Source organism: Strix aluco, chromosome 2 (assembly GCF_031877795.1).
Source record: "Strix aluco isolate bStrAlu1 chromosome 2, bStrAlu1.hap1, whole genome shotgun sequence".
Taxonomy (NCBI): Eukaryota; Metazoa; Chordata; class Aves; order Strigiformes; family Strigidae; genus Strix; species Strix aluco.
The window spans coordinates 37,442,559-37,465,775 of NC_133932.1; the positions used below are offsets into that span (position 1 = coordinate 37,442,559).

Consider the following 23,217-nt stretch of genomic DNA (forward strand, 5'->3'; position numbering starts at 1 on the left):
CAAATCATAATGTGTCAGCCAGCACAAACATTTGAGTGACAGACAAAATTATATTAAAAAAACATAAAGCAAAGAACTAAACTTTTTGAAACAAGTGGAATGGTAAATCTTGCTTCTGCAACTATCTGGAATTTCTGCCCTTCATTTGGCTGTTTAATGCTTTACAGAGATCTTCTCATCTAATGTCTTATCAGTCTGATAATGCAGTTAGAGCAGTGACATGATGCTTCAATTAGATTCAACATTGCTTAAGACACCCATGAACCTATGAAACTAAACTAAGCAAGGAATAGGAGGGTCACCACTGTATCGGTAACAGCACCCCTCCCCACACACACAACCTCCCTTCCAAAGCCACCCAAACCCCTGTATGTTAAATCTGGGAAAAGTCAGACATGCATCAGAACACTACCAATGCAGCATCAAAGTGCCTCTCTGTCTTAAGGACACTACACATCACTGACAAAATAAAATCTGAAAGTCAAATCAAGTTACAGGTTTCAGTGTACATCATGGAAGAAAGAATAATTAAAACACCTTTCAAATTCATTTTGAAAGACTATAAATAAAGTTACTTCAACTGAAAATAATGGTTGTAAACCTGCTTTAGCACAGAAATTTCAACAGAAAATTAAGATAATCTGAAGTAAGAACTATTACGTTACCCACAAACTCAAACTAACAGGACTACAAACCAGAAGGTTGTTATTACTGAAATTCTCAAAACAAGGAGCAGGCCAAAGGAGGAGAATGCACTGCTCCTTTCTGCTATCTTGAGCTGCATACCATAGACCTTATTCTCAGCACCCTTTAGAATATTGCTTAGTTCTGTGCCAATGACCTGATGGCCATCATCTCTCAAATTTAACTGTCACAACATCCACGCACAGCAATCTTACTTCAGAATAGGTATTTTAGCATTAGTTACTATGTACTACTACATAGATAAGCAAGTGAGAGTTAAACATGGAAAGAACAATTATGATTTAATGGCAAGTCTTTCACAGAGAAAGGTATTGCCTGAATTTCACAAGAACGGCCAGCGTTCAGTCTGAATTCTAAACCCCATAGAACTACACCAAACTGTAATAGTTTTCTCTCTGCTGTGTTTGGTAACCTCCCAGTTCCAAACCTGTCTAGACCTCTAGACACTTAAGAGTTCTCCTTCCCCCATTTATAGTTATTTCAGAACAAGGAAAACTATTACACACTCTGTATAGTCCAAATCCTCTCAGTCATTATCCAGTCATTAATCTTACATTGTCTCCATCTAGTCAGTATCAAGAATTAAATGAATTAACTTTAAAAATTTTACCTTTTCTAACGATTTTTGTTTTTCCTTTTCTCTTCCTCTTTTTTATTTTTGAAGAAGTTTCACAATAGTTACTGTTATTGGAATATGTCTCAGATTCTGTATCAGAAGAGTGATTGAAGCTGGCACCAGGTCCAGATTTTGAACTCCTAGCAATTCTAGTTGGCACCAAACTCTCCGAGAGAAAACTTCTCCCATTCTCTCTGTCTTCTGTTTCAGATTCTGCCGTGTCCTCTAAATCACTCAAAACTTTTGCTTTTTTTAAAGGAGCAGCAAGCTGCAGACCAGTTGCTTTTCTGCCATTCCATCTATCCGATTCAGAATCCACTTCATCCTCGGAGTTGCTCACTGCAGGCTTATTACATGCAGATGTTGACTGGTCAGAAACTTTTTGACTGCTCCCATCCTCTGAATTATGGCTTTTGGAGTCCTCCTCTGAAAAGTCTAGGGTGGGACTTTTCATTTTGGGAGATACAGAACGGACTATCCCACGTAACTGTTTATGACCATTGCTTTGCCAGTTTTTCTGCTTCATCTGTGTGTCTGTCTCAGAATCTGAAGTTCCATTTTCAGATTCACTAACAAATTTTCTTCGTGCAGCAGATGAACCAGGTTGAGAAAGAATCTTCCTCTTGATAAGCTGCTCTTCTATTTCTTTTTCACTTTCAGACTTTAAACCTACATCATCCTCAGAACCCTCCAGTAACATTCGCCTGGCTGCAGCTGAGGCATTTCGGTGAGGCAGTTTTCTGTTCTTGCACCCAATGCCAATACTTTCTGAGCTTGAAACCTCTTCCTCCACATCACTCATGAGCCTTAACTTATTAGCAGCCACAGCAGCACTTCTGCGTGGAGTTTTTCTATGTCGACCAGTACTATTACTGAGCGACTCAGATGTCACCACTGAAGTATTTTCAGAGTCGCTTCCATATAACTTTTTCCTGACAGTTTTTCTTGTATTCCCATTCTCTTGAAGAAGTGTTCCTGTAAAGGTAAAGAGAGATTAGTATCTTAAATATAAAAATAGCAGCTTACGTCTTGTCAAATCTGGAACAGGTTCAACCCACAAGCATAACAAATTAAATATACTCCTAGTAATAGTTATGTGCTTTTGTTGTCTGCCAAGAGAAATTATTTAGCTGTGTCATAAATTTCAGATTAATTCCAGTTTTGTGAAAATTAGAACTTCTTTACAAATTACTGCTTTTACTTTCATTAAGATATAACATGCTGCAAGACATTCCCTCTCACTAGGATCTCGGTTTCTGCCCTCCTCCCCTACGTACTGAAAAAAAAAAAATCTTTTAAAAGTTGAGTGTATTTTGAGAGCTTCAGAACTACCACCAATCAAAAAAGTTAGTATCCTACATATTCAACAATTTTAAAAATACTAATTACATTTAGTTATATATATACACATTTGTGTTATTTGCCGTTCACAAAAAAACTATTCAAATCTTACCTATTTGTTTTCTCTGAGCAGCTCGATTTCTAGTTATCCTACAATTGTTGTTCTTTCTTCTACATACACCATTGTGTAGTGGAGGTGACACAAGAGCCCCAGAGCTTTCTTTGCTGTCTTCTGAGCTACTTGTAGAAGATGAAGAGGAAGTAGATGAAGAAACCAAAGAACCTTCTATTTCACTTTCTGCTTAAAAAAAAAAAGTAGTCAATTAGAATTGTAACTGGAAGCTAACTGTATGCTTAAGAGCCACATCCAGAAAATCTTCAAAATTTCCTCGCAATATTATCTTACAATACACTGTCATGCCTTAAATGTCTTACATGTATGAAAACGATAGCTATACAAAATATACCACTCCATATTTATACAGTATTCAGTGACAGGAAGCTTCTTTAACCTGCATTTAAGATTCAAGTAAAATAACGCAACTGTTTTCAAGTAAGAGAATTAAGAGAAAAGCATGTTAAAAATCAACACAAAACATATTCTGACAGATCTCTTATTAGGACCTACATTCTTATTCTTTGAAAGAAGCTGAATTTTTGTCAAGGTGAGGTGTAGGGGAAGAAGGAAAAGACAGGAAACTTTTTACATCTTGGGGAACTTCTGTTATTTGCTAATTTTGGATGGCAATTTTAATGTAACATACATAGGTGTATAACTGTATTTTAGAGTACCATTTATCAAATACACTACATTTTCCACTCAAATAAGAGACATCCATTCACTACAATCATTTTCCTAGAACACCTACCTGAAATGAAGAAATTCTATTATTCAATTTGGTAAGACTTAAGAGCATCAAGTAATGATACAGTTAGCAGGTCAACTTTTTCTTATCAGTCTTACGCAATTCAGTGTTGTCGTGAATCCCCATATAAAAGCTGCAAAACCCCCACCCCATCCACTTGACTGCAAAATGGATATACAACCAAGACAGTTCTGCCTCTAAGGAGCAAACTATCCTACTGATAGCTTGCACATAAAGGGGAAATCTTTTTCATTAATAAAAGTTAAGTAAACGCACTGCATTCTATGGGATTTAAAAGCAGAAATTGCTGTTTAGTGCACAGATCTTTTTATAACATTCAATAATGTAGTAAGTGTCCTAAATTCACTAAAATACACAAAATTCTGTATTAGACAAAACCCAAGCTGCATAGAAATCTCGTCTAAAAAAATTCACATTAAAAATGTAAACCTCATTTAACAATTTAGAATGCAATTGGAAATTATGGCAATTATAAAGGAAAGGAAACATTAGTGGACAATTCATAGGTAAGACCAAGATGAAAATCCTTATCTGAAACAGATTCCATTTCTGACCTGATGATAATGCAGAACAATTTGTTAGTGTTGTGGATCTAGCTTTTCCATTCCTTTCAAAGGATGCCATGCATGCAGAATCAGAGGATTCACCGGAGGAACTATGGTTGTAATTGCTAGCATTCGTTTTATGGCTTGCAACACAGGCGGCTCTGCTTGAGGTAGGTTGAGTAAAAGAATCTTCCTGCTCAGATTCAATTTTTGCCTGAGACTTTAATGGTTTCTGCTTCAAATTTCTAGTGAAAGGGGAAAGAAGTAAAAGCAACGCAGGTTGTAAAACTATGAGAAATGATGACCGTTACGTGTTTTAACAATACGTACAATTTCAGATTTTTGGAAGGTTAGTTAGATTTGTGAGCTAACATGGTGTAGGACAATTTTAACTTTGACAAGGATAAGCATTAAGTAATTTCATTAAAATAATAGTCTATACTCCTAGTGAAGTTACACAAGAGGAAACATTCTTCTCTGCTCTGAGAAACAAAGAAGTTAATACCGAATGCCTTCTAGACAGCAATGTCCTCTTATTGTTTACCAGGAAACTGCAACAGCAGCCTCAATTTCTGTTGAATTCTCAGTCTCTTGTTAATTGCACATAAACTCAAACTAAGCACTACGCATACTAGCGTTATTCCACAATAAACTGAGTTCCAAGGACACAAAGAAGGTGTATCTTTAGAGAAAGTTTACTGTCTAAAATAAAATGCATGTTTATAGGGAACTTACTGATTTGATTCTTCCTTGCTATAGATGCTAGACTGCTACACGCAGTAATTGTTGTCATATATAGAGCAAGTAAATCTTTGTTTCATTCATTATTTCAGTCCGATTATTGATTTCCTAACTGAAATGTTTTAAAAAAAGCAAAAACCCCAACTTCTTCTACTCTTCAGTCCCTTTGCTGTTTCACAACCAGTTTTATACAAAAAGCCCGCTTTTTTTTTTGCGTGTCTTTCCTACTGCAAGAGAAGTAATTATAAAAAGTCTCACTGAAGTTAGCTAACCATTTAATAAATCAATTGTTCTCTTCTTCATAGACTGAATATGACAGTCAGTATGAATATTAGTCAGCTATGATATATCTCTACATCTTGATAGTTTGGTTACCTGAGCATTTTGGTAGGATGCTGCACTGAGCTTTGAGTATGAAATCTTCTAGTATACCTCTGGTTTCTTCGTAGTTTTTCATTCTGTTTCTGACCATTTTTGAAATCGGAAACAATTCTTCTTATTTTCTCTTCAAATAGTGCTGACAATCTCAAGGTCATACTATAAATCTAGGTAAGGAAGTGTCTTATATTAAAAAACTTTTAATCCAAGAATAACATTTCTAAAATTAAAAACTGTACAGAAAAAGCATGGCACACAATCCTATGTAACACTGGATAAACAAGAAATGAACATATTAAATATTTTTGTCATACCCATATATTTTTTGTCATGCCCCACCATCTCTCCAACCAGCAGCTTTATCAAAAGTACTGATAAACTAATTCCAAAATACCTAATTTCATTAAGACAAGCATAAACACCCCAATATTAACAGCTACCTTTGACTTTTTGTTTGGAGTATAAGATTTTGCATTACTAAATATTAGTCTTATATCTTTGCACAGTTCCATTGGAGTGTCATAATTTCCAGCTTCCAGGGTTTCTTTCACCGTACCAAAGTCCATTGGAGTGTCTATAATATGTCTGTAATCCTAGATAAAACACATGAAAAAAAAAATTCAAGGTATGAAGAAAAAAAAAAAACCTGTTGAATTTTATTTCCATAATTTAAGGGTAGCTAAGATGACCACAGATTATTTTAACCATCAGCTGAAAACAGAAGCACCTACCACAGCAGACAGCAATGCTTTTGCTGAGACTAGTTGATTTAAAGTCTCCATTACATTATCCCATACAAACTCTTGCTCATTTTCAAGGTCATCTTCAGAATTTCTGAAGAATCATGATTTGATACAATATCACAAGCTTGCACATGCAGATTTCCAGTTTCAATTCTCCTGAGGGTCCTCAATAAAAACTACCCAGTAACAACAACATGCAAGTCAATGTTTTTATTGTTAAAATGAGAAATGAGACTGTTGCAAATCATCATGTAATCCTTTCCCTGATGCATTTTACTATGGGAAACAAACTGATCTGGTTAAAAAAAACCACAACTAAACCACCACAAATCAAAACACCACTATCTTTCTCTCCTGTTAATGAATTTTAGAGAACCTCAAGATGTTTTTAAAACCTCAAGTGAGATACAGACTCAAGATATGAAGTCCCCAGGAACACAGTTGCATGCTTGTTATGAATTTATTTTCCTTGAAAGTTTGTTGGGTTTTTAGACAAAAAGAGACAAATGAATTAGCAAGATTACCACGAACAGCTAAGAGAAAGAAAAGGAACAAATCAAGTTCATAGTTCAGGCTCAGTAAACAGGTTTTGTAGACCGTCCCTCAAGAAACTAGTTTTAATTAAGAACATACAGATTTATCTAAAATTATTTCCCTACAAGAGACAGTAAAAAAAGCAAGCAGAAAAAGACTGTGAGTGGTTTCAAACCATATTTAAGGTATCAAGATATTTGTAGACACCACCACTGTTCTACAAGTGTTTTGTGTCAATATTTTGATGGATGTTATCTTGATGCAATAGAGCATACAGCTCTCAGTTCTAAGCACAGAGCAAAGCAAATTTCTTTCAATGGTTTGGGACTAAAGCCATAAAGAGAACAAATGCTCCAAGAGCAATATGGAGATTTTATTACAGTACCAAATGCTAAAAGAAAAAAACAAATAATTTTTATATCTTGTAAGGTTAGTAAGAACAACTTACAGGGTACTGATCCAAATCAACCGGCTGCCTGAAAGGTTCAGAATCTTCACACTGGAAGATTAAATTCACCAGTTCCATACACTGCTTCTTCCAACAGTTTTCATCATAGCCAGTTTTCATGCTTCTTCCTTTTTTTAAGCCCCGGCCCTTGGAAAAAATTAGAAAAAAGCATTACTGAAATATAGCAAGAAAAACTAAACCTGATAATCTGTCCGGAATTACTTCTGTAGCAGAAAAGTGCACTTCCAAACATATTGTTTTATAACAAAAAGGGCACTACACTACTAGCAGATTTTTTCCTAATACTTATTAATAAACTGACAAACTATACAACTCTCTTTTAGTATCTTTCAAGGGTTCTTTTATTCTAAGTAACTAAGGCACACAAAAATATACCCTCTGATACCAAACTATTCTCAAAAGGTTTGAATAATATCCATCACTCAAAAATATTTTTTCCAAGCATCTCAGCTGAATAATGCTTTTCTTTCAATATCATACAAATAACTGAAAACTGTTATGCTGAATAGGACTGGTATTCAACTTGTAAGTTAAGATTTTCCTAGAAAACTAAATAGAACAAGTATAGAAGGATTAAAACAACAAAGACCTACTTAAGCAAAGTTTTTACTTCCTTAATACCACTGGAAAATTTCTGTTCTATGATAGTTATAAAACCTAGCATCACTACCACAGAATTTCAATACAGTCTCGTAACCAATTTTTCCTGCCAGACCTCATTTGGGTATATACAGTAAAGATTAGTAAACTCACTTTTCTTCTTCTATATGTTGTTCTTGGAAGACATTTTTCATCATCCTGAACAAAATAAAATAAAATCATCTTAAAAATTACAGATGAAAGAATAGATAATAGGTGCTCAAAGTGTCACTAAATTTGATACTGTGGTAAAAATAGATTTTTATTCTAATTTGTCTCAATGAGACAGAAGATGAGCGTATAAAAAAATACAACACAGCATTTGAGAGACTTGGAAAGCAAGATCCTAGATACCACCACTGAAGATTCCTGACTCCAACTCTTGTCCTTAATACAAAGGAAAAACCACCACCAGAAACTGGAATGAGAAGATACACATCAGCTTTGAACCTCAATGACTAAAGCTTATCAGTGAATTGAATTACTGATAATAAAGATTATAGAACTTTCTGATTTTTGTTTGTCTTGAGTTTAGGAAAATACATCCTGTGATCAAGTTACTTTTGGTGAAAAGAAAAACTTAACAATGTGGATGTAGTAAGGTGATGCTGAAATAGCAAGATAAAGAACCAAAACGACTCAATGTAATTTTTTCCCTACATATTAACCTGCAAGGGAGAACAGCTACTCTGCAACGTTATGAAGCCTTGTTAGTAAATGCCAAATTAGAAATCACAGTGTGAAAGAAACATCAGTTTGGACAGCTTTGGGTACACTACTAATAAACGTACAGCACTGCAGATAGCATTTGCTACATAACAACAATGCATATTTACCTCTATCAGATTTAAGATAAATGCACTTTATTAAATTCTCAGTGAGGCATGCAAATCTGATGCATGATTCATATTGTGGTATACAGAGAAACTGAGAGCCCAAGCATTACTGCAATAGTTATACAACTTGTCAGCTTTTAGCGTTTGTGACTATATCAATGACAATTTTGACCTTAGAAATAATCAGATGCATATAATTAAAAATACAATGAAAGATAGCTATTCACACTCTTGAAATATTTCTATTACATTACTTCACATTAATATGCTTCAGAAATAGCGCCACTCACAAAACATGAATTTTTCTAGTTGATGGCACTCTGTTATAGTACAAAATGCGTATTTGTATACTTAATATTGACAACTCAATTATCTTAATAAAGCATCTCTTTACATCATTCCCCACATTCGTAATATATTCCATGTTTATATTAGCTATGTAAATGTATAAACACACGCAAACACCTCTATAAAGATAATTGAGCAATTTTACCAAAAAGATTTGAAGGCTGGTGGTATTTTCTTACCACCATACATTATTGGAATTATCCACAAAAAAAGCTTACCAGATCAGCATCAAGACAATCTTGTTCATCATCTGTTGTGCTACATAGTTCAAATATGTTTGTACAGTCCTGATCACTGTAATGCAATTAAATCTCTGTTACTGGAATAGCAAAAATTTATCTATCATTTCCTAGATTAAACCGTCACAACCAAAAGCTACACATAAACTGGAAAATGGTAACTAAGAATTAAATGAAATATAAAAATTGTAAGATGATTACAGTATTAACAAAGTAATGTTATGCCTGAAAATCTGCTATACTGTGCATTCAGAAGCGAGGGGAGGAGGGTGAAATTAGCACGAGGGATTTGAAAAAGACCTTCACACCTGATCTACCTGCAGGAAAACTGCCTACACTAACTTCTTTCAAAATAAACCTCTCAACTGAACTAAGCCAAGGAAGCTGCAACAGGAACTTCTAGACATGTGCTAGGCAGCACAGAACTTACTTGAGAGGTTGAGCTACTTTCACATCAAGTGACTATAAATACCAGTGAATGCTATTAAGGGAAAAAGTTAAAATGTCTCTATGATGAACATTTAAGTATTTCCCCTGTTAAGATAATACTCAAAATGAATTATGCAACTGCCCTGCAGTGCATTAAAAAATAGTAAGAAATGAAAAGAAGCAGAATTCACAACAAAGGCATATTAAGATGCTTATACTCTCCTACCATTTAAGAGCATTAGTATTTAAGCACTATTTAGATTAAAATGCCACTTACTTGATAAACTTTAAGAGCTGGGTAGTGATCTTTTTTGCAGCTCTAGCAATAGCACTCCCAGGTTCATTGAAGGTCCTAGCATTGCTTTCAATATATCTTACTTCCCAAACCAATGCAGAGATTCTCCTTAAAATTAAAAAATATTGCACCTTTAGAACTACGCTGGAAAGCTTAAAAACTGCAAAAATTATATTTTAGTAATTTTCTGTCCACATTAGATTAAGATATATTCCTTTAGGTCTCCTTAGACCAGTCTCAAACTTTTCCTTCACATGAAAAACTGAAATATGTGCATATGTATATATACAGACACACACGCTAGAGGAAGCAAAACCAACAATGCACATCTTTGCTCACTCATTTTCCAACTCATTATTGATAATTCATCTTCAGAAAGTTTGTGAAATTTTAGCACACTTTGGTTTCATTCATAAAATTCAGTTAATACAACTAGCCAAGTAAGCACTAGCATTTGTTACCACTAAATTAAAAAATATCACTGAAATAATACTGAGGATTGTGGATTCCCTGCATTCTTTAAAAACGCATGCATTTTTAAAAAGCTTGTATTTGACCTTATTCAAAAAGGAGGGAAAAAAAGCGCTGTTTAACCATCACTGTAAATTGTAACATTTATTCTGGAAACATCAGAAGTTGCTTGTTGCAATGCCCTATCAAATGGAACACGAGTTGTGTAGTATCTTGGTAATTCTTAACTAATGAACACAAGGCACAAGCAAGTAAAAAAGAGAGCGACAAGAAGCTTAGTCTAATTATGTTTTTAAAGACATCTCAGCTATGATGTTCTTCTCTCTTCCCTCAAACACCTTGTCTTGAGGCCAACTGACCAAAGCAGTGCCCTCTGTAAAATGACAGATTTGTAGAAACTGCTACAAATTAAAATTGTCGGTTGATAGAAATGAGCTAGCACAACTATGTAATTTCATTTTTGTAATTCATTTTTCCTTCTAATTGTGAAGCAGAGATACCCCATGTTTGCAGATTTCTCCTACAGAATTTCAAGCTATTTCCCAAGACATTATTTCAGTCTTATGTAGGAGGAAAACAACTATTAATGTCTCTTCACTGTATTTACAGACACACTGAATGCAAGTCCAGATAAAGAACACCCTTAAATTTCTTTCAGATCTATGGACACGCAAGCACACCTAGCAAATCAGAACATTATCATCACTACACTTCAGTTTCTTCCCTCCTTCTCTACTCTAAGTTTTTAATAATTTAAAATGCTGGTGCTAATATTTAACATTTCACGTCTCTTTAAGCCCATTTCTGGAAGTAGTAAGTGCTTAAGAGCTTAACCCTCTTCAAAGTAAATTAAGTACAGCACTTCAAAATCTGAATTAAGTCTTCAGCACTGAAATAACTTCAATTTTTTTTTAATATTTACTAATTTTAAATAGCATATTTCTCAAAGAAAGAATGTCAGTGTGTATGAATGTCAGTCTGAAAACAGTGCCGATACAGGCTGAAATCAATAGCTTAAGAACTAAGAAACGTAATAAAAATGATTATAATGTTGCAGTTATGAAGCATCAGAGTCCTGCTATGAAACACTAGTCATGCTGAATTCAGGCACTGGACTACTGGTTTGCAGAATGTTTGTAAAAAGAGTAATTGCTCTTCTTACTAAAAAAAGTTTAGATCTTCTCACAACGGACAAACTCAAGGCCACATTCTTCCTTGTTTCTACTGCTAGTACTAACCTGTAAAATCGGTTAGCCAGTCTTGTCCGAATAGTGTTCAGGTCTGTTGGGTAAGCAATCACTGTACAGTACTTGGGATATGTACACAGGTCAACGGGACCGGCAAAAGCTGCTGAAATATCTGTTAAGAGACAGCCAGATTAATGAAACTATTTCAAGGCTTATATGCATATGACAATCGAGCCAGGTGTTCAATTACCATGTATAATTATTCTTGATAAAACCAATGATGTATAAAAAATAGAAAAATCTCAGTAGGGACAAAGAACTGCACATAAAAATGTATGAACATTTACAGTACTTTTATCATAGGGAATTTTTAAAGGATGCAACAGATACTGCAGGGACCTGTTTATAAATGTAGTGTTAGGAGAAAACTACCTAAAGCTTAGATTACATGCTCACCAAGAGTCAGAAGCTGATCAATACCACTGATAATCCGTTCACATGCTTCATCACGAGATCTCATCCCCCACTCTCCTTCTTGGGGTTTGTATAGTAGCTTCTCCACCTCTTCAAAAGTCACGGAAACACTAGCTCCTAATTCTTCAGGCTGATCAACTGAAGAGTGATAGCAAATAGGAAAGAGTAAGAAGTGAGAACACAAAACAAGATAAATTGTTAAGTACTCAACTCACGCTTACTAAATACTCATATGCTCATAACTGACAAGAAAATTCTTGCCTTAAAGCAGAGTTTGATGATAAGACTACAGGGAAAAGAAGTACACAAAATGCATAAAATAGCAAAGATATCCTTTATTTGCCTTTTATGCAATTCTTAATTTCCAGAAGACTCTTTCCTATCTTCATCTAAGCACTAGACTTAAAAACAGGACTTAAACTCAGAAGAGTTGTTTATACGCTTTTGTTTTAAATGCACGCTCTAAACTTTACAGGATCATAACTTAGTTTGAGTCAATTTGTGCCCCCAACCTTTAAACACGTGCAAGGTTGGCAATATACTTTGTGACATCCTTCCTGGTATTGACAACTGATCTTTCAGATGTTTTAAAAATATTTGTTTTGAACATGGCAGATTAATCATTTCAAAGCAATACGAACTACTAGAAATATAAAGCTGTGAGGTACAGTTCTGCGGAAAGAGTCATGCTTCCAAAGACTAATGCAATCTGACCAATGCAGTGATTGAGTGGATAATGTATTATCCCCCTCAACTCCACATATTGTTTTTAGTACATCTGCAGTTTCTGCACTTTGATAGTTTTTGAAAAGCTAAGTTCCTCATTTCATTTGAGCACTTGAAAAAGAAGCAGCATGTCAAGGTTCCTGATCAGACACTGTGGGCAGGCAAGATCACTTCTTTGTACTGATTAGGACAACTGGAAATAGCAGATAAATTAATTTTTTTATTAGCAGATAAATTCAACACTATAAAGTCTGTAGGCTTATAGCTAGAAACTAACAGTAAGAACTTCCATTAGCATCTAAGAGTCCGTCCATTAAAGATGAAAGCAAGAAAGAAGATAGGATCCTTGTCAGCATTACAATAACTGTAATCCGTGAATATGCTGCATACAAATTCTAAAATATATTTCAGCTACAACTACTGAGAGAAAAAGACCCAAGCTTTTAGTGGGGGATCTTCTAAGTTTACAAAAAAGACTTATTTTTTTTTCCTTCAGCTGAACAGGGTTAGTCTTAATAACCTAAAGTAATTTCTAGCTCTCTGTTCATTTTTGCACTGATGGAGCCCTAACAGTATTTGTTATCCACTGAAACAATAATAAAGATGAAGCAGTTCTTCAAGAAACAAATGGATGAAATACAAAAGGTACTAGGAAAAGCTGAAGGGGCAGAGCTGACTCACTTAAATTATCATTCTACCTCATCTTCGAGCTGAAATAAACCCTGTAACCAAACTTCCTGGAGACAACTCTAAGAGAACACAGCAAATAATGCTTCTATACTTACATAGGACTATAAGAACTCAACATGGTATCTGGTACTCCATTACATAAGTGCTCAAGTGGAATTTTCTCCTGCAGGAGTAACAACTAAAGCAGAATGACAGACTAAACCAAACAAAACTGTCCTCAACAAGCACGTAAAGATCTCTCTGCTTTGTTCTTTGCAACACTCTGGTACATATGACTTAGAATACTTGTCATAACTCCTGGCATGTTTTTTTTTATATATATATATATAAATATATAAGTAACATGACCATATGGTCTAATCTTCAGGAGTAAATGGGTCACAGAGAGATGAACCCCCAGGAGGAGGGTTGTAGTGCTTACACTACAAGTAAAGACAGTTAATATATACAACAGCCAGTCCACACCAATAGTGGTTTAATAAGCAGACTGCTGAAAACTGAACTTTCAGGTCCATACGCATCACCTTTTCCTGGTCTTGACAGCATTGTCCCTGACTAGACAAGAGTTTGACACCTGATACTGTATCTTGATAATCATGAGACAAAACTTAAACTTGCAGGACACAAAATGTAGCTAATTAAAGTTGTGACCTGCTAGTTAGTCCAACTTCAGTGCTGTTCTTCTCCCATACACCTATCTTAGCAAACTGAATGAAGAAGTAGTATTTTGAGAGAAGAGCGGCAATGTGAGGTACAATTTCAATTTGATCTGTAAGACATTCAATTGAAGAAAGGACAAGAAAGCAGAGGAGAAGGGGTTTAGCCCTGTTTTATACTATATTGTTAACATAATAATGCTTTCTATAAATGCACAAAACGTTTCTGTAAGAGCTTTACTTCCCTACAGAGTGCCATTTTCTGCCTGGAAAGAAAGGTAGAAAATAAGGAGTTCTGGATTGTCTTCAGACAATTTTTGTTCTTCCTCTAGCCTAGTGTCTGCTGTGGTACGTACCCTTGACCTGTTCAGAGGATGTTCTTCTCAACTCTTTGACCTTGTCCACAAAAGACATACTAGCTTTTAGGGATTTTTTTGTGTCCCTTCCCAGTTTTCCTATGTTAAAGTCATAGCTCCTTGGATCAATCAAACCTTAAGCTCTTAACATGGCAAAGTAACAACTTATTAGATCAAAGAAAGAAGTTACAATTTGCTTCTGATATAGCCAGTAAATGATGACTTACAGATGTAACACTGCCCAGATTTAGATTAGTGTCTGTAGGATGTCTCTGTCATTACATAGCCAGTGTAGCAATTTCAAAAATTCTAGTTCCTTTATGCGATCAAACTTAAGTGGTTGAGAACACTACTCCTTATATTTCAACACACAGGAGGAAGAAGTGGTAACTAATACACTGATATCCACAGCAACTTAAACTACAGTATATAGCATTCAGAAGAAATTGATACAGTTTGTCCTGTAACAAAATAAATCCAGACTTAAGGTCACATAAGGCTTGTGAGCCTCTAACAATAATATGACTGCCTCTCAGTGACATATATGGGAAGCATTAACCAGTTCATGATGGGTAAGAAAAGCTCCTGTGTGTTAGAAGGAGACAGAAGCTGGTGATGAGAAAACGGAATGTTTCAATTAAATCTCTGTGTGCAAAGCCAAAATCCTGCTCATTACTTGTTTTCTATAAACTAAAATATATAAAGATTTCAATTTCAAATTGATTTCAGACTGTTTTGCAGAATTTGTCATCACAACATATGACTGAAGCAGCAGCCAGCTAACATTTCAAAGATTAAACAGTCAGGTGGCTACTGAGAACATCCACATGTGTACAATATATTCATATTTAAGAAAAAAAATATAGCTTAAGCCTTTCTGGTGTCTGGGAAACAAGTTAACTCCTAGCAAAGGTTAGTAAGAAAATTAGTATCTTTGTGACAGCTTATTCAGTAACTACTCTCTCAGTATTTCACAATCTTTCCTCCCTCCACCCAGCTGGTACTGACAAGCACTGGAAAACTTAACTGAATAAGACAAACCAGGAATCCAAGTGTTTTGTTTACAGTTAATTTAGATTTGACCAGCAAACTTTATAAATTGCTGGTTTTAAACTATATGCAGTAAGGATTTCTTGACTGGAAATTATTTTATACATATTCTTCCCCCACTGCCTTATACTATAATGTATTACAGCAAACTATTTTTTTGAAACTTGACATGTTTTTGAAGCTTGACATTTGGAAGTAGCAGGCTTAACTGCATAAGCCGGAGCTACACATTTGAAGTATTTCCTTCAGAACCGCTCTGGATGATGCAAAGGGAAAAATACATGTATATTCAGGTATTTCACCCAATCTGAAGCAGGACTGTCTTTAAGAACTTTCTTGCCTAAATGCACAAAAACACCCTGCTGACATTCTCTATAATTTAAAGGATAAATATTACCATATCAGTTCCACCTGTTAATTAGATATGCACAATGGATATGGTATTCAGATAACTTAGTGGCAAAAGTTGCAAGCAAGATAAGAATCACCTAAGGTCCACTACATGCACGAAATGAAGGAACTGGAAAGAGGGAGAAGCACATTAAACTGTTTTATTAAGTGAGTTTCTACCTACCATTATCAGGAACTGGTTCCATGTCCCACGGGCTAAGCTTTTCAATTTCACCGTTGTCCCATCTGAGTCATCAAGTTAAAAGAATAATAATAAAGTTATCTTGACTAAGAAGTATTCCCTCCAAGCATATTGAAATCACAGCTATTTTTAGGTATTAATAGAATATACTCTATAAACATGCATATAAACAAAAGCATTAGCTAGCTTGTCTTGGTGCAAAAAGGAAACATTCTTCGTAATGAATTTCAAATTAAAATTGTGCTCCTGATTTTGGCTATATGCAACTTACCCAATATAAAAATCAATTTTATAAAGCCTGTATCAAGAAGTTGCAGAAGAAAAATAAGTCATACACTTGGAAAAACGAAGTAACAACACCAAGGGTAAGATATAAGAAAAAACACACAGAGGAGAGGATTTTTTTTGCTAACCCCAACAGTAGTTGTGCAAGTCCATGGAAAGTTTCAGAGAACGGAAGAACAGTAAGTGAGGTATTTGGTACATTAACATTCCATTTTATTAGGCATACTACATTAAGACAAAGAAAAGAGTATGTCTAAAATGAAGAAACTAAAGTAAGGACCAAGAGGAGGCAAAGGCAAACGCAGTTAATATCGATATTGTATCTGTATATTCACTCTGATACTTGACTATTAGGTATGAATATCATTTTGAGATCTCTCCAGATCCTACCAGATTTGGACAGATTTTTACATGTTTTTAACAACAACAACAAAAAAAAAAGTCAATGAATTCTGGTATTTCAGACATAAGAAATGCCTGACTGGATCAGCTTAATGTCCTACTGGTCCAGCTAGACCAGTAATTACTGTCTTTGAAACTATTATTGGGAGATGCTATTTATGGAGACCATATGATTCTGGTACAAAGTCCATTCTACTCGTACTTCCAATACTCATGATCACTGTATTCCTCTAGGCATGTTTGTGAATACACCCCAACCTATTCCCTTTAGTGTCTGTTTATTTTTGTCTAATACCTTTTTGAACCTGCTAATACTGTTTCCATAGCCTCCTGTGTAAATGTATTTCCCAACTTCACTACTTGCAATGTTAAAAAAATCAAACCTATCTAAACAAATCCTCTACAGATTTCAACACGCACCTCTAGTTCTGTCATTACAGAATTTGGTGAACAATTCTCTATTCACCTTGCCTATCACCTTTATGATTTTGTGAACTATCAACATACCCCTTTCACCCTTCTCTTCCATCTGGAGAGTCATGTTTTTTAAGTCTTAACCCACATCTGCTTCATACTCTTAATCATTTTAGTTGCCCTTCTCTATACCTTCCTTTAGATGCTATTACCCAAAATGCATCAAGACATCAGTACACCACAATGCTGGAAAGCAGTGAACAATACTGTTTTGTCTTTGATATCCTTTCTGATGGTGGCCAAAGTTTTTGTAGCTGCCACTGCACACACAGCCGACATTGAAAACTCTCAATGACTACCTCAGCATTTCTGTCTTCAGCTGAATGTACTAACGAGCTCATTGTCATATAAGCATAAATAAGACCATTGTTCCCTCAGGTGTCACACTTAACATACATCCACACTGAAAATTACCTGGCACTTTTTTACCCAGTCAGTTTTATGACATCCTTCTGGAAGTCCTGACCTTTAGGGTGGTAATTGACTACTACCTGAAATGACTTGCGATATTTACAGACCTTGGATATTTCACTGTGCACGCCTTCCAAGAGGCTTAAAAGGACACAGAGTAAAGTGGTTCCAGCACCAATTCCAGGGGGACCTCACTACTCCAGCCTGAAATATAATTGTTAAGAACAACTCTTTTGCACCCTATCCTTTAACCAATTTTCAACACAAAGTATTTCCTCCAATCCTGTGTCATCTTAGTTTCTTTAACATCTCTTGGAAGAGAAATCCTGTCACAGGCTTCTTAAAAAAATCCCAAATATATGCTGTCCACTGTTCACTTTATTCATACGCTTACTAACAAAGTCACAGAACTTTAAAAGGGGTAGAGAGGCAGAACTTCCCTGTACAGATGCAGTGCTGGCTCTTTCCTACAGCTGGGTTTATCCTTATGCTCAGTAGTATTATTCTTTATTATAGGTACGTACCAGAAACTTGAAGTCAAATATATCAGTCTAAAGTTCACCAATTTCCCTCCAGAGCCTCTTCTGTTGGCAGGAGTTACAACAGCAATCTGCCCATACAGGGTCCAACTGTAGGACAGTTTGCAACTTTGCCAGGAGTTTCCTATCAGAGTTCTCTCACTGCCAATGTGAATGCCATCTACTTCTTATAACTTAATAAACAGGTATTTGGTCTAATACCTACTGTGTATTTATTTCCAACAAACTGAAAACTGAAGTGATCATCCTCATAATATTTTATAACTAAAACTGCTCAGGCAAGAGCACCTCTCCATTATTTTCCTTTTATATCTCCATATAAATAGACACCCATCGACTTAAGAAAACCTGGATCTGTTTGATGTTTATGGAACTAACAGAGACTGAAGGCTCTGAAGTTTCATCTGTTTGGTTCTCCTCCCCAGTTAACGTACAATACTTCAGAAGTTGTTGGTAACTATAAATGTATATACTACTTCATAATATTGCATGAAAGACTTTATCAATACAGTTTAGTACAGCTTAAGCCCCATTTAGTTCCACTTAAGCTCCATTCATCCAGGTGACACAACTTAACAACATACAAAGCTGCTTCTACACAAATACCTATTTTTATCTGGCCAATAAAATAACATTCCATTTGTACATCTTCAATTTATTTATTATCTATACAACAGTGACGGTGATAATTTGTGATGATTCCTAAGTGTGTGACAACCTGGTTACCAGCAGTAAGACTTTCAGTTACGTTACGTGGCAATTACTCCCCTTCACCTCATTCAAATGTGGTTTCCCACACTCTCCATCACTGAGTGTTTTTGAAGCCAACTTTCAGAGGTTGTTCCTGGTATAAAATAGAAAGCACTTTTACCCCAATAAAGCTCTTTGTCTCAGAAGTGGCAAAACACAACTGCAAATACTCAAACTCAGTTGGACTAGCAGAATTCTACCATCTAAAAAAGCATCATAACCCAAATCCTGAGTGGAAAAAATGCAATATGCTGTTTCTCCAAGACAGAGCCACAACCACTTGTGTTTAGGTTGATTTTTCCCATTTAAACAGATGTAAAATGAAGTGCATTTAAAAATCTTTTTGCATCCAATGTATAAAGCATATGAATGCAAATTAGGAAGCTACTGCTGCTGAACCACATGCAGATTTCTTGGGGAGAGAAGATTCTTGAACAGAGGACTGTATTTACAAAAAGAGCTAAGGACCCAGCCAAGTCACAAAACCAAGCTATATCTGCAAAACACTCCAGCCATTTTCGTATGTATACTATATCTATATAATCAATCTCTCTATATATATCTATCTCTTAGGAATCTTCTCTAGAAGACCTGTTTGTGAGTCAAGATAGAACAGAGTCACACTCTCTACAAAAGCAGCATAAATCTTTAAAGAGCTCTCTTTTGAAAGTGGTCTTTAAAGAGCACTGCATTCCTTACCTATTCAATTATTCAGCTAACTTCAAAGCAGCTCTAGACTTTTCTCTGTTAAAGGCTGGTACATTAAAATATTGAAATGTCCTTCAGCATTCACAGAGAAAAGGAGTCTAGGAAACTGGCTACAGGCTCTTTTTCATAACTGGAAACTCAGTTTTGAACTGGCCAAGAAAACAACCAAAAACCCCATTTTAACTTACTCTTAAGGAACACTGTGGTAACAACAAAACATATGAAAGATATAACATATTCCCCATGGTAGCACATCAAAGTGTTTGAGCTATCTAACAGATAAAATTTAGTACTCTGAAATAAGATTTAGTTGTATTTTCATACTGGCATCTGGATTCAGTGGATTTTTACTCTGTACATCATTTTACAAAACAAGGAAAAATATACTAGCCAATAACTTGAATATTTTTACCCCTACATCACCTTGCAAGAGATATGCTCCAAGTGTACTGTCCCTCATGCCTGGGACATGAGTAAGATCCACCACAATTTTAGTTTGTCAAGATCCTCTCTTTAGGTAAGAGAAGAGTCTGAAGGAGAATGAAATGAGGGCAAGAAATCAATGTACAGATAGTCTGGATTCCAGTTTTTCATCTGTATGTACTTTCTCATTGTGGGTGATAAAGCAGCTGTCAAAGAAAAACCAAGTATTCGCACATACTGGCAGATCCTTTATATATGCAGCAGTCTTAGCTTTATCACTGTCAGGAACATGAAGAAGTCCTTTATGGTCAGATGATCTGTTGTAGAGACTTAATGTTGATACCACTTTTATTTATGGCACATCGAGAGTGCCAATTTGCTAACTGTAGCTGTAGAAGCAAAAGTGAAAATTCACTTGCCAAAACCATACAGGCAAGAACTTCAATCTGGAAGTTACTTACACCTTCCCACTAAGGAAAAATGAATGGGAGGGATGACAAGTAAAGTAGATGAGACAAGGAACCAAAATATCTAACACAGTCTTGGCAGTCTCAGAATTGTCTATTAGCTACAAGTACTTCCTTTCTTCGGGATGAGTGACAGGTTCTAAATCCTCTGAGGGGAAAAAAAAAAAAAGCCCTCTACAATAAATCTCTGAATATCAAATATACTGTAAAAGACATGGGAAGAGTCTCTGGTCATGATAGAAATAGGAATATCATGCATTTACTGATATTTTATGTTCACTGTTCCTTACAGTCCTCCCTTGCTGAGGGAATCCAAAGCAAGCAAGATCCCAGAACCATTTCAGACAACTTGGACAGGCAGGACAAGGACAATACGCTGCTTCTGAGCACTGAGGTCCAGAGTTAACTTTGTTCACCTTTCTTCTCCTTTGTGTGAAGGACCTCTTTGTCAATATGAAAGAAGGTGCACAGGAACACCACTAATGTCAAACTGTCATGGGGGCATAGTAGGGAGTAATTTTTCAGAACACACCTTGACAAAGAAGGTATAGGTCCAACTATCTTGTTACCAGTTTGACTTGGGTGTTCATGGCCCTTCCTGTTTTAAGTCGTTTCGGGGGTTTTTTTCCCTACATTTAATACCCTTGATTTGACCAGTTTGCCATGTTTTGAACAATGCACTTGATATTATATGCCTTCATCTAGGCAGTATTATCTCCTGACAAGTAGAGTGTGTATTACAGGTAACACAGGGCTACATTATCTGCCAATTATCTAGCTAAGTATCACCCAAAGAGGAAATCAAAAGGTGAAATTGCAAGTGGGATCTACACAACAGGGAATATGGCAGAACACCACTAGGCAGTGAAGACTCAAGTTCTGTCTTCACATTCATGTGTCAAGCATGAAGACAGAGCAACATTCGGAAACATCCTCTACAGGGGTCTCAAGCGATAGCATGAGATCATCTTATACGTGTATTTGCTCCTGTAGATTATAATGTGAGAGACAGAAGTGTGAGAACTTGATACATAAGGATCATGATGTCAGCAACAACAGAAGATATTCAGCATGCCACATCCAAAATCAATTATCAATGAAGAATAATAATTAATGTACACTGGAAATTGCATTGCTTGCTTCATGGAAGCGATTCAGCACTAGTCATTACAAAAAATGATTTGTAAATGTGAAAGATGTCAACAACGTTTTACCACACTACTATTCACTAAAAAATTGCTGCAAGTCATTACATATTCACATTGTGCTACATTAGCTACTTGAAACCATTAGGAAGCGATAATACAACCAGTAAAATAATTTGAACAATTTATATATTCTCATACCAATAAGTCAGCTATGTAAGGGGCAACCTACTAACATTAGAAGTGTAAAATCTTTTTATACTTACTTAACACTGTAACACTGAAAGTGACTATCTGGATATTGAGACTGATACGGTTCTTGACCCAACACTGTTCCAAACCACCATGCATCATCAATAATGGATCGGAACCTATCAGCTAGAGCAAAAAAAGGCTGCTTAGATACGCTACTAAGAAAAGTTATTTAACTATGCTTCTTCTACATGCAATTAGAAAAACTGACCAATGTATTTCACTTTAAAGTTCTAAACCCACTGATATTTAATAAAAGATGAGATAACTTACTACGTCAAAAACATACAAGTGAATGAATGTCAGTCTGCTTTGAAGACTGTATCTTAGATCTATGGTAACACCTCCAAAATGCTTACTACAGCAGTTAGTAGGCTCACATTTCTAATGGGCAAAGGAACCTTACCTACCAGAACGCTCCCTGAAGTTACAAGTAGCATCTAGCATATTCAGCAATTAGCCAAGGACAAATTTTTAATTTCCAAATTGTTTAGTTGAATACTTAGAAAACACACTTACAAGCTTGCCAGTTCCTTTGCCGTGCTTCATCATAGAACTGGCGTAATATAAGGAAGTCGATAACATCTGGCATATCATGGTATCTAGATAAAAAAAAACAAAACCCTTTCACATGTGTGCCTTCGGGCTTTAGGAAGAAGCCTAGAAAGAAACATATTTTTAAGTACTTTCCAGAAAAACAAAGAGGCACATACCTGATGGAAAATGATTTGTCTGTATGCTTTCCAGTGGCATGATCTATAAAGGCAAGCTTGAGGCAACACAATGTGGGAGGACCAACTTCATATCTAATTCCAACAATTTTTACCAATTCCTGATCCTACAGGTAAGAACAAACAGTTTCAGCAAGTATTACCTTCTGGACTATGTACAGAACTATTAATTTAACATTAGTTAACCAAGCACATGAATTGTACCCACATCAAAAAGCCAGAAATACCGAAACTGTATTTGAGATTTCAGTGGAAGACAGTCTGTCAGACTTGGCAATCTTAACACAGCTATTTGTATTCAGGCTTCCCACAGGTAACTCTGAAGATACTCTGGTAACTGAAGACACTACCCTGTTGTTTCCACAGGGAAACATTATGGGAAATGGCATAAACTCACAAATCAATGTTTTGCAAACAGTGTAATACAACTTCATTCACAGACTACTAGTACTGAACCCACAGTACCTTCAATGCAGACTTACCCTAAGGACTACTTTTCTCCATGGCTCCTTGTGAGGATTCAGTTCATAAATGTTATTTCTTCTAACTGCTTCAATGTAAGCTTCATGTCCTTGCCGAAAATATATTACCTAAAAAACACCCCAAAAACCCCCCAAACAGTAAATGTTTTCCTATATTTAGTAACTATAATAATGTTAACACAAGCATTTAAAGACTTTAAT

At 35.6% G+C, this 23,217-nt stretch overlaps 1 protein-coding gene across 1 annotated transcript in view; it reads right to left on the bottom strand.

Annotated features, from left to right (window-relative positions):
- Window positions 1-23,217, bottom strand: part of BRWD1 (bromodomain and WD repeat domain containing 1) — a 60,447-nt gene that overhangs the window by 10,119 nt on the left and 27,111 nt on the right. The window contains exons 25-40 of the mRNA XM_074814377.1: window positions 23,017-23,124; window positions 22,517-22,641; window positions 22,323-22,405; window positions 21,818-21,929; window positions 15,930-15,991; window positions 11,860-12,015; window positions 11,455-11,575; window positions 9,728-9,853; window positions 9,001-9,076; window positions 7,713-7,757; window positions 6,939-7,085; window positions 5,654-5,806; window positions 5,211-5,380; window positions 4,104-4,339; window positions 2,775-2,960; window positions 1,316-2,296 (exon numbers count right to left, since the gene is read on the bottom strand). Of these exons, the coding sequence (XP_074670478.1) occupies window positions 1,316-2,296; window positions 2,775-2,960; window positions 4,104-4,339; window positions 5,211-5,380; window positions 5,654-5,806; window positions 6,939-7,085; window positions 7,713-7,757; window positions 9,001-9,076; window positions 9,728-9,853; window positions 11,455-11,575; window positions 11,860-12,015; window positions 15,930-15,991; window positions 21,818-21,929; window positions 22,323-22,405; window positions 22,517-22,641; window positions 23,017-23,124 (2,887 nt within the window). The remainder of the gene's footprint in view (window positions 1-1,315; window positions 2,297-2,774; window positions 2,961-4,103; window positions 4,340-5,210; window positions 5,381-5,653; window positions 5,807-6,938; window positions 7,086-7,712; window positions 7,758-9,000; window positions 9,077-9,727; window positions 9,854-11,454; window positions 11,576-11,859; window positions 12,016-15,929; window positions 15,992-21,817; window positions 21,930-22,322; window positions 22,406-22,516; window positions 22,642-23,016; window positions 23,125-23,217) is intronic.